A 12,988-nucleotide genomic window follows, 5' to 3' on the forward strand; every position below is an offset into this window, starting at 1 on the left:
ATTAAACTTCATGAATTACCTGTAACACTCCTCCCTCCTTGTCTGTCTTCTTCAAATTTATCTTAGAACCTTATCTTAGAACTGTTTAGGTTAGGTATTAAGGGTATGTATCACTGCGGATAAATCACTTTGAGGTTCAAGGTAGATTCAGCTATTTGAAGCTCCTTCAGGTTTCTCAGAATTACGACATTCCTTTGTTTCAGAAGTTAAAATACCAGCTCAAAGTATATCAGTAGAAAACCAGTAGATAGTATTAAAAGACAAAAAATTGTAAACCTTTCATTCCTAAAAGGCTTCAACAAGACACTGAATGAAATGCTACATCAGTCAGAACCAAGGGTATGCCAACATAAGCAAGGAGTTATGAGAAACTTTACGTCTGAGGATGTTTCTTCTATATATTGCATACAAATGGAGCAGTCATAATGAATTTTGGCCTCTACAAGTATTACAGTTATGAATTATGAACAAACTAAGAACAACTTGTGCGAAACACTTTATCTGGAAATAAAGACACAACAATTCATTCTGGATTTACTGTTGCTCCCGATACTTATATATAGAAATCACCCATGCTCATCCGGGAAAGCCCAAAGCATGAAGAAGGTGGCAGAGAAGCATCTGCAAAAGCCAGTTACACAAACAAAGTAATTCAAAGCTATCCTGTAATCCTTCTTTTCCAGCCATTGATGGAAAAAATACTAGGTTTTCCTGGAAATTTTCCCTTGAAATCATTGACAAGTAAGTGGCAGTAAATATTTTTAAAAGTTTCAGGTTTTTCCCCCCGTTTTTTTAAATAAATGAAGCAGAAGAAAAACAACTCAAATATAATACTGTTATTACACAGCCACATACAATTCCAGTATTACCTCAGTTACAAACAAGCTTTGAGCTTCCTTCTCTGCATTTTCAGGAACTGTTGAACGAATGTATCGACTCTGCCGCTTCAATAATGCTGTCTGATAAACAACAAAAACAATGTAAGAAACTTGCAATTAAAGGAAAGATGACACATAGCAACACTCAGTTGTATCACTACAACTAAGACAGAAGCAGAAAACACTTAAGACATCTAAAAAAACCAGACAGCAGAAAACATCCTGTGAACACACCATTTCAGAAGAGCCAAGTAATGAGAATTTACTTTCGTTCAAAGATCAGCAACGTGTTCCTTCCTTCATAGCAAGGGCAAGATTGGAATCAGTAAGAAATAGATGCCATAGAAAAGTGTTTTCCTCTGTTTTGTTAACATCGGCAAGAAAACACCAATAAAAATAATTCCACTGTGACAACATAACTCCAATATTCTGAAGACAGATATTAGTGTTACTACAACACATAATAAAACCTGTTACTCAAAAAAAGTAACAAACCCACACCAAAATGAGTAGTTCAGATCTCAGCTGGCAAAAAAATGAAACTTGCACTGTTAAACTGAAGGTTTAAAAAGAAGGCTGGGATCACTGAAGCATGCACTTCAGCCTATCAAGTCAGAATTTATTCCTACTCTATACTGGAGTTCAAAGAGGCATAGAAAGGCTGCCAGAGAGCAAGAAATCTCTCCATGACCATGAAATTCTGCTTCTCAGACCAGGACTATAGCAAGCCTTAGGGTACTTTAAAAGCTTAGAAAATCTTCTGGGCCACAGATGAAAATAAATACACAGGAACAAAATTATTTTGCACCATGTGGAAAAGAATCTCACAGCTTCGGTCAGAGGCAGACAAGAGAGTTTGCATAGCCTGGACCAGAAGGGGGCTATGATCCCTCACCTCCTACCTATACTCCACATGTTGCAGCACCAGGAAGGATCACAAAAAAACATGAAAAAACTCCACCTACTAACAGTCAAAAAAGAAAGGGTACACAAGTACATTACCTTATCTCTGTTGAGAGTTTGGTTATTTCTGTCATTACCAAAGCCTCATCCCATTATCTGGGGAGGGTATTTGAAGTTAGAATATTCAAGTACAGTCAAGATTCAAAGAAAAAAAGAATTATCCCATACTCATGGTCAAGTCATTCATCTAGTCCAGGACTTCACTGAAAAGTAACAATGCTAACTGCTTGGGTAGGAGAGGTGGGGAGATATTAAAAGCAAAAACCATAAACCAAAAAATATGTCATTGGACCAATACATCTTGCAATATACAGTTTTTAAAAAACACAAAAAATCCCACGAACTGCAAGAAGATAGTCATTCATATGCTAGCAGCATTTAAGAATGAATTTTTCTAGAAACATATTCCTTATTTCAAACCATATTGAGTTTAAAGCATTTGTTTTCACAAGCTACAGAATTAAGAGCATTAAGCTATATTATAAGAGCTAAAGGCCAGAATGTCTAGATACTCTTCTCAACCTGCAATAGTCTGATATTTGATAGGAAATTATTTATAGTTTATATAATACATAACTAATATATGTAATATAAGTGTTTTCTATAATCATACAGGTAGACTGCTTTTTTAAAAGTTACTGTTATTTAAAAAATAAACAACCAAACCAACAGAGATTAGAGTGGCGTCTTTTCAGGTATTTTTCACAGGAAAGCCATGAACTCATGAATGAAGTCTAACCACTATAGCAAAACTCAGTAAAACTGAACTAGCAGAGTACATACTCCTAGAACATCTGCTGCTGTTATCCTGCTACACAATTATCAATATGATATTAAGTTTTTTCTCTATTCTTTCACATATAAAAAGATTTTTATCTTAGTACTGTAACAAGATCAGTGACAACAGAGAAAAAATCTAATTTGTCGATTTTGTCCATATTAGTGACTATCTTAATGCATGCTGACTCATTCTCAGCTCATCCATCAGCTGCAGTAGTTAATCAAGAAATTGATTGAGCAATATATTTTGATTTAGAGCAGACACCTAAAAATAATTACTGAAGCAACAGCACAAAAATATTTTAAAATGCAAGCATGCACCTATACATTATATTCCAAAAGAAAAATTAGGAAGGAAGGGTTGTCTACTCCACAAACTTTCTTCACAACTATGTTTTCATAGAAGTTAAATGTTTCAACTGTCTGGGTTTGAGTTATCATTTGATTTACGGCAGCATCAGGAACTACAAAGTGTTTGTCTCGTGCTCTCAAAGATGATCAAAAACCCCCCAAACTTCTAATTACTATGCTGTCAAACTAAGGAAGACCACTTTTACCACTAGCCAGGATTCACACACACATTACTGAAGCACACAGTTAACAGACTCTTGTATTTACTTATTTATTTAAAGACTACTTTCTGAGTGAGTCCCAGGATTTAGGATAGTAGTATTATGTGCTAAGGTTTCAGAGAAGACCAGAGCAGAAAGGACATTTCACCAAGTCTCACAGCCAAGGAATACTTGCTGCTCAAAACCTGATGGAATACAAATGGTGAACCTGTCCATAATCAGTACAGACTGCAATGGATATCGTTTCAGATTTCCAGACTTTTTCCTGTCACAAGGTTGTGCTTGCTCATGAGACTTAACATTATGTGGGATTTGGGAATGTATAACCAATTTGAAGTTTTATTTCCCATTTCACTTATCTCAGGCTAGGTGGTGTTTTCATGCTTGACAGTTTTAGCAAACTGCTCTGATTCTGAGGTTTAAAAAAATGATATATTTTACTGATATTAAAATCTGGCATGCACTTTTCTGAGTCATCTTAGTCCTCCTTGTGCATGCTTTTAAGGCAAAGCAATAGTAGGGTTCTTAAGACAAACATGCTTGCAGGTGGCACTAAATAACTGCCAAAATACAGCCAAGTATTTTGTAGTCTGGTGTCTTAGTACAATGCGTACTTATGCATCTAAAATAAACATATAAATACGTAGCTAAAGTGGGCCTTTTTCCACATCATAGTTTATACAAAAGTCAATGTTGCAAAGTATGAATCAACAAGATCAGTCTTCAGCTCTATCAAGATGAGAAATAAGCATGTGTAATTATTTTATATATAAAATATTTAATAAAATAAAATAAAACAAAAGTAAATCACACACAAAGAAGTCATTCTCAATCATTCACCTCATTCAGGGACATAAGGTGCCACCACCTACATTTTCATGGCAAAAAATAATGACGTATCTTAAATTTCCAGTGTAGGAAGGTATCTTCCTCAGCAATTCTACACTGATCAACAGGTCCACATGCAGACATTTTAGAGGAAAGGACTACAGTAGATGTAGGTGTGAGACAGAAGCCAGCCAACAGACAAGATTCCCCAAAACCATTTGACTTGTCTTCAGACACGTCCGTTTTCATTTGTTATTGCTTAGCTTTTGCCTTTCTCCTTCTTGTGTTTTTAACATGGTTATTTTATATTTTTCTCTCTACTTTGGAGGTGTTCAAGCAGTTTCTGTCATCTGATAAGGTTCTCCTTCCTTCTCTGTAAATCTGATGATGTCCACCTAGTGACAGTAGTCTTACCCTGAACAGGTTTCAGCAGCTACAGTGAACAAAAAGTACAAAATATTGCTGCTGAAACCACATACATACTGCCAACACCAGTTGTAAAAATTATTTTTTCCTCTTCACATGCTCTTTCCAGTGCTGGCTGTTTAATATGAGCTAGTAAACTTTCCTCCCCAAACCACTTCACCCTCAACATCCCTTTAGGATGCTTGAAATTATCATCATTCAAACTACTGGGAAAGGAATTCTTAAAAAAGCCACAACAGTGTACTTTTTTAAAAATATATATATCTATCTATAAAATACATATATCCAATGGAGGTTATTCATAAAGTCCTCTATCTTACTGGTAAAATAGTGCAAAATGCAGCAAAAATGGGGAGAAAAGTACAGGCTAACAATTCAACAGTCACGCATGCAGGTTATCCTTACTTTAGATGATGTTACAGAGAGACAAATGCTCAAGAAGTGACAAAAATTGTTTTAAAAGAGTCAATAATAAAAGATGGCACGCTGTATGTTAGACCATGCCCTTAAAGCTACTACATGCCAGAAGAGACTTATCAGTTGTATGGGAAGTGTTAGAAGATGTCTTATAAGGTGACTTCCAAACTAAATTAAAGCCTTGATTTAGAATAGTTGGCTAAAGACTCAAGGAAAAACAAAAAATAGATTTTAAAAGAAAAAACTTAGTGAAATTTATTTGAACATTTCAAAATATGTTATTTTATTCTGACCGTTTCACTTTGTGCTCTCTAAAATGAGGACTTCAATTGAAGTTTTTTTTTTTTGCTTGTTACTTCTATGCAAGATGTGCTTTCCTGTAGGATGACCTAGGTTTGCTTTTATTTCTGCAAAGCCAATGTATTATCTACTTTCAGAGGTATTTAACTCCTTTTAACTAAAAGCCAAAAGCTTTAAGTGAAAGTGTGTTAAATCCATATGGCTCAAACCCAAAACTAACAAAGGTGAAAATGTCTAAGCTAGGCACCTTCAAAGTATTAGTGGGATAACTTTGTAATGTCATATTTATATTGGGTAGGAATGCACCCACATTTTCTTAGTTACAAGTAAACTTATACTATATTGGGATAAGTATTTCCTGTTAAGAACCACAGAACATCAGGGTTGGAAGGGACCTTTGGAGCTCATCTCGTCCAAACCCCTGCGCTAAAGCAGATTCACCTACAATAGACTACAGAGGATTGTGTCCAGCCAAGTTTTGAATGTCTCCAGAGAAGGAGACTCCCTGGGCAGCCTGTTCCAGGGCTCTGTCACCCTCAAGGTAAAGAAGTTCTTCCCCATACTCAGATGGAATTTCCTCTGCTGCATTTTGTGCCCACTGCCCCTTGTGGGCAACACTGAAAAGAGCCTGCCCCCATCCTCCTGACACTCGCCCTTAAGATACTTGTAAACACTGCTAAGACCCCCTCTCAGTCTTCTCTTCTCCAGGCTGAACAGCCCCAGCTCTCTCAGCCTTTCCTCTTAAGGCAGATGCTCCAGTCTCCTAATCATTTTCGTAGCCCTCTGCTGGACCCTCTCCAGCAGTTCCCTGTCCCTCTTGAACTGGGGAGCCCAGATATGCACACAGTACTCCAGATGCAGCCTCACCAGGGCAGAGTAGAGGAGGAGGTATCTCTTTAGTATCCACCTATTAAATTACATTTCAGTTATCTAACTGCATTACCTGAAAAAAAGAAGTTATCCAAACTAATCACAAACATTTACCTCCAATTTCTCCAAAAGTAATTTCAACTTTAGCGCAAATTCTATAGGGGTATCAATCTGCCTCTTTGAAACTACGTAGCTTCTGTAATCTATGGAAAGTTGTAGAAGTGGTATCTAGTGCTGAAAAGTAAATATTCTCAGTGCCATTTTAAGTGCTACCCTTAAGGCCATGCTGGTTACAAAACTGCCTTACTCTTAATGTAATTACAAATTAACAGGGCTTGGCTTCCTTTTTAGGAAGGCATTCTCAGATTGTAATCCACTTAAATTAAGTGTGAGGACAAACGTGGTAAAAATAAAAACTGAATGCTCTAAGAGGAAATGGCTTGAGCAGGTTTTTTAGACAATGGTAGGAGTTTCCACCTATAAACTCTTTTAAGTGCATATTCAGGTAGTTCTAAATACTCTAGCTCAGTATTTTAAATTCATCATGTGGGGGATAAGGGCAGTAACAAAATCTGAGCCAAGGCTTACCCAAGAGCTGCCCACACATTGTGTGACAGCAACAAGTTAGGAAAAAGGAAAAAAATATCTATGTGAAGCAGCAGAATAGCAAATACAGAAAATACACCATTATTTAAATGATTCAAACAATATTCACAACCATATCAAGACTAAACGTTTTGAATCTGTAAATATGATTACAGAAAACTGCACGAGGTTAAAAGGTTTCACAAGGGGAAAAAAGCACATAAGGGATTTCTGTTCTCTGACTTGGTTAATATTTTCTTAATACACTGAACAACTGATTTAAACACATTGTGTTGTTGAAAACAAGCTAGACAGATCAAAGTAGCATTGGAGAGTCATGCATACAATAGTAAGTTTGTGCCAGCAAATCTTAAAAGGTAATAAAAGTTTGATAGATAATACAGTCTGATCGTACAAACCAGTCTTCATATAAATAAAGTATAAAATGAGACTCTGCCAAAGACCATATGGGGGAAATCCAGAAAATGTGTTCAGATACTACACTGCTGATGGATAAAGAAACAGGAAGTTTGACTATATTTGAAAATTGCGACTACCTGAAGGAAATCCTCTGATGTAACACACACTTTAATGACTGCCTTGATGAAAATCTGGCCACAGAATCCAAACACAGGATGACAAAAGGCATTAGAGTTTATGAACAAAATTCAGTCATTCCCTTTAAAGCATCAGACAGAGCTATGGACTAGCTTCATTCATATAGGCCTGAGATTAAGAATTGCAGAAGAGGCCATCTGAAACAGCAATTAAATACTTCAGACACCCTCCAGACTGCTCAAACAAAATGCCTGAGGATATTCTTGATTGGTTTGTTTCTTCTCCATTGATAATTCAGAGTTGTTCACAAGAACGACCCCCAGCAAGTGAACTAGTCAATTAGAGTACACTTAGCAGAAGTATCCTTCATTCCTATTGATAGAGAAGGGCCACACTGTAGAAGAGAATCTGGGTGATAAAGCCTATGCATGCTCTTCAGTCCCAAAGCCAACACCTGGTGTAGGGCTTCATGATGAGTGATTTGGGATTTGAACACTAGCATCATTACATAATGTTCATAGGCAATACAACTGCCTTTTGTAAGAAGTCTTACTTGGCAGTCCTTCAAATTTTCATATGTGGATGAGAACACATGAAGCCCAAACTACTCTCTAAATACCTGTAGTTTGCTAAAAACAAAATTTTAGCTCAGAGTGGGAAAGCTACAAGTAGAGTTATTCATGTAAGGGCCAGTAAAAATGAAGCACACAGACTATATTCAAAACAAAGTCCAGGTGCACTCAGGTCAATACTTTAATAGGCCAGGTAGAAATCCTCAAAAACTCTGTGTAATTTATGGGACTTTATATGCCCTTCTGTAGAAATACACCAACTGATCACCAACTTTCCCCGTGATAAAATATAAACTTAGCTTCAACTGCCTGGCTGAATAAAGTGCTCAGCTTTTCAGGTAGATTTTTAAAGAACTATTCTAAGGTATTCAATTATGATACAGTACCCAGAAGTAGTTAATTTACAGACAGTTCAGACATCTGCATACTTCTAAACTATAGATCGAAATTTTGACTTCAGGTATGGGTGTGTGTGAGAGACTTTCCTCACTATTTACACCAACTCCAGTTTCTAAGATGTTTGGTGGTTATCTTAACCATCTACAACAGGATTCACAAAAGCATACTTAAATAAACTATTTATTTAGATAAACATAGTTATTTGGTAGAAATACATCAATATGATCTTAAATCTTGGTTAAGTCTGGCTCAGTAAGTCAGAGCCCTGTTATGCAGGGTGTATTTTGCCAAAACTGAATTTTGGCTGGTAACACACTGCTGAGAATAACAGCTTTCATTTGATCAGGTTCAAACCCTTCACTGTTAAGAAGCAGGAGGGAACAGGACACAAAATAATCAATTTAACAGTTACAGCATGACAAAAAGTAGATACTTTTTTTGAACAGTATGACATGATTTCCTACATTAGAAAAGGGAGGAAATATCTAAAACTGACTGATCATCTACTTCAAAAGGCAGTAAAATTGCTGAGTTGCAGAAGTAGCCCTTATAATCTGGAGAGATGAAGAAACTGTGCTATCTCTTCTTCCTGACAGAATAAATCAAGCAGTGTAAAGGGACTCATGGCAAAGAGTCTGCAGGGCTTTTGTAGCTAGAATTAAGAAACAAACAAATGGGAAGTTATAATCTCATGACTACTACTGCTAAAAATCTATCTTAAAAAAAAAAAGGAGGGGGGTGGTGTGGTGTGGTGTGTTAAATTACCTGAAAGTCATCATAAGGGAACAGTAGCATCTCACGTAAAGCATCATTCAAAATTTGTGTTTTCCTCTGAACGATGACATTTTCATAGTCTATTGGTTCTATGACCTTTGGTTTTGCCTAGGAAAAAAAAAAAGAAAACAAAAAGGAAAAATAAATTCAGGTACATTGAGGAAAAATTACAATTGTTGACTCATTTTAAGAAGTTACTCTTTAAAAAATTGACAGAATGAGATTTCACCTAGAATGAAAACTTAAGAGTATTCAAAATGTAGACTTCATGTCACACTATACCATATGGATAATTACACTAAAATAAAACTAATAATTACACAGACAAGAACACTATTCACCACAGAAGAAGGAAACAACTATTTCACACAACACACCCTGTCAGCATTTATCAAAATAATCACATATGTATTCTCACTGCAAAAAAAATTATGAAGAAATTACTAGTCTCTTATGTTGGTGGTTGTGTTTGCTTGATACTGCCCAGAAAGCTCAGATCTGAGTTTAGCAGGGATTAAAACAACCTTAGTTCAAAGCAACGAATGAACCTTGTTATAATTCAGTAGTGAACTGCAGTTGGGGTAGGCTAATTGAAATTCCTCCTCCACAGTTTTTTTTCAAAATTCCGATAGGCCATCTGCTTCCTTTTAATTGCATGAGTAGCTTTCTTCAGTTACTATGCACTGATTCAACATTTAAACCCCACACCGCTGTCAAGGCACAGCTGGCTGTGCACAATCAGACAGAAAAACTTTACCCTGCTAAGCATTCTGTTAACGGCAAAGCAGGTTCAGAGAGAGCTCTCAGCAAGGCAGCACTGCCTTGGAGTGTGCAAAGTAATGCAAAACTGGAGTTGTAATCTAGCTTGCACATTCTGCAGCTAAAATTGTGTATCACAGTATCAGACATCAAATTATTTCCTTTTTCTTTTTTTTTTTTTTTTTTAACATGGCAATTACAAGAGACTTCCGAATTGAAACTTTCTAAAGATCAGTGGTACCAATCTCAAAGTAACGTATATCAAACATAAGAACAACAGCAAGGTCAGCTTATACCATCATTATAGGTAATCAGACAAGATGAGATTCATATATAGTTTTGCATAACTTATGCTAATAACCTTTGAAATTCCAGCTGTACTACACAGAGCAAATATCTTTATGTCCAGCAGTAAGTGCTTAGCTCACAGGCTACTCAAAAGTTACTTGAGATTCCCTCATACCTACTACATGGCAGTTTTACTGTTAAGAAAAGTGCAAGAACATAACAGAGCATAACAGCTGAAAAGGCAAAAAAAGCAAAATCTGGAAATAAAGCTACCAAAAAACCGATGAACAAAATGTAGCTTTCTCAACAAAAATAGCTATCATTTACAATCACACTGGAAGGATTTACTAGAAGCTCTAAGCTACATAACAACATGCTCAGCACAGACCAATACAGCTAGGAGCCACAGCAGAAAACGTTACACTGAGCCGGTCATCGTTCTCCTCAGAGGAAATGGTGAACAGCTGTTCAGTTCACTGTATATTGTACCCCAACACATTTTGAGAGCTTAGCACCTGAAACACAGCTGCTGCTCCATCTTCGCCTTTTGTTCATGAAAATGTGTTATCACAGAGCCAAGAACTAACAACAGTGTCCACCATATAAGTTTTAAGTTTACTTTTATGCACCCTTCTGTAACTGAAGTAGTTGGATCATTTCGCTCAGAAAAGCGTAAGAGAAGCACGTAAACACAACATAAGAAAAGGTTAATTTTCTCTAACGTACTCAGTATACATAATATTTTTGTTGCAAGGAAACTTTCTGTTAAGATTGCCTTTCAGTATTCAGGCTGCTGCAATGAATCCTGAACTACTGAAATGGTGTGCTCCGAGCTTCCTTAGTACGCAGGCAGCCAGATGCACCTTTGTCCTGGTTTTGGCTGGGATTAAGTTAGTTTTCTTCTTGGTGGCTAGTGCAGTGCCGCGGTTTGGATTTGGTGCGGGAACAGTGCGGTCAGGGACTTTTTGGTTTCTCAGGCCTTGTCAGTGGGAGGGCTGGAGGGGCACCAGAAATTGGGAGGGGACACAGCCAGGGCAGTGGAACTGAACTAGCCAGAGGTATGCCATACCATGGGATGGTAGTGGTTGGTATATGAAATGGGGGAGGGGGGGCATGGAGGGGTGGCCAGGGCTGCTAATCATTGCTCAGGGACTGGCTGGGCATCAGCCAGCGGGTGGTGAGCATCTGTATTGTGCATCACTAGTTTCCTTTCCTCCCTTCCCTTTGGATTTCACTCCTCTCCCCTTCTCCCTCCTTTTCATTGTATCTGTTACTGTTATTACTATATATGAACTATGAAGTTCTCTTATCAGCACAGAAACTTCTAGCACTAGAATCAGACTTGGGCAATGCTCTCAGTTGGAAAGATGGGCTCAGGTGTCTTACATTTTATACTGCCAGCACGTTTCCAAGCAGAAAGATGGCTTCCAGAAGTTCCAACTTCCCAGAAACATAATCTGATTTGATAAGCAGTTACTACTTCTGAATATTAGATGCAACTGAACAACATATGTACTAATTTGGTAACTTCTACTACAGCTAGTACAACAGCAGTTCATCCCAAGTAAGGTTCTGAGGCACCAACCGGAAAATCAAAATGCTTTTTCCATGGACTCTTCTTGCTGCTTAACCTCAAAAGCAAAAATTATGACACAATCTAATTCAAATCACAGGAAAACAAGAGAGCACACGTACTAACATATTGGCACTGAAAACAGCAGATGACTCCTTCTGTGAGCCTCCCTCCCTACCCAGGGAAAGTTAGTTCAGGCGCAGGGCTCAATCAAATAACATTGTTTCAGTATCACATGGGACGCTTACAGTTATGAACACCCAGTTCCCTCAATACTCCAGCAGACTTTCTGTGAACTACATTCAAAAGAATTAAATGAGTATCACAGAAAACTTGTTGCTTCCTTGAAGTCCTGACAGCTGATTCTGTCTCATCTTTATTAAAAATACTCAAAAATCTCAAGTGCTAGGTAAATCACATCATAATTGCCCATCCACACCTGAAAGAGTTTTTGGCAATAGTCAGTGAGAAGTATTGCTAGAGAAAACCAGAAGCCCCCTGCTCCAAAGGCTTTTGAGGATTGCTATCTAATACAGTTCTAAGCTTTCTAATCAGAAAACAAGTTCTGCCGTTTACATTTTGTTCCACCAACTAGCAACAGTATCAGTCTCACTTATACCTTACTGCATCCTATACCAGTGAAAAAACACCTACCTTTCACTGTGGCAGTAAAAATGTACTGCAACGTCACAACCTAATGAAATAAAAATGGACTCAAACGTCAGTGTTAAATGATACATAGCGCCCTACTTTTCGCTTTCTGCCTAGCAGAACACTTAGTGCAAACTGTCCCTGCACCATTTCATCTCATTTTCCTCAATGAACTAGACAAAAGCAGAAGCAAAAAGGGATATTATACCATCTATAATTATATGCCATATATACTTGTCTATATATGTAACAGATTAAGACCAAAATAGCAACTGAAATGACAGCAAAGACATTTTTTTGTGTGACCTATGTGGAACCTGAATGTTCTTCCCTTGAAATATTGACCTTCATATTTTGAATGCACCCACTTCATCTGAAAATTAAAAAAAGGAGTGCAAACACCAGAGGTACATAATCCATGAACATTAAATGAAGTAGTGCATGGAAAATTTTAAGGATGTACTTCATAGATGGTTTTAAGTAAACACCGCAATGTTTTATACTTCCTTTTTTTGGAGCATATATGCTTGCTGATCAACTGTAGTACTCTTAAGTATCTGCAGAAACACTAATATCCTCTCTGAGTATTCATGGGGGAATAAAAATAGTTCTAAATAAAGTTAAACATTCCAAAGGCAGGAAAGCACACACAAGATTAGCTCATATTGTACTGATGAAAATCTGGACCAGAAATCAGAACACACCCATACAAAAAAAACCACGTTTTACTAACAACTGCTCTGAATAGAACAAAACTAAGGAAAACAGTGTAAAGGAAAAGAAGATTTGTCTTAC

General features: G+C 37.2%; 1 protein-coding gene across 14 annotated transcripts in view; it reads right to left on the reverse strand.

Moving 5' to 3' along the window:
• Positions 1–12,988, reverse strand: part of DOCK9 (dedicator of cytokinesis 9) — a 128,859-nt gene that overhangs the window by 84,038 nt on the left and 31,833 nt on the right. For all 14 annotated transcript variants that reach the window (XM_055702072.1, XM_055702069.1, XM_055702074.1 and 11 more), the window contains exons 2-3: positions 8,914–9,030; positions 870–959 (exon numbers count right to left, since the gene is read on the reverse strand). In XM_055702072.1, the coding sequence (XP_055558047.1) occupies positions 870–959; positions 8,914–9,030 (207 nt within the window). The remainder of the gene's footprint in view (positions 1–869; positions 960–8,913; positions 9,031–12,988) is intronic.

Source organism: Falco cherrug, chromosome 2 (assembly GCF_023634085.1).
Source record: "Falco cherrug isolate bFalChe1 chromosome 2, bFalChe1.pri, whole genome shotgun sequence".
In the NCBI taxonomy this organism is placed as follows: Eukaryota; Metazoa; Chordata; class Aves; order Falconiformes; family Falconidae; genus Falco; species Falco cherrug.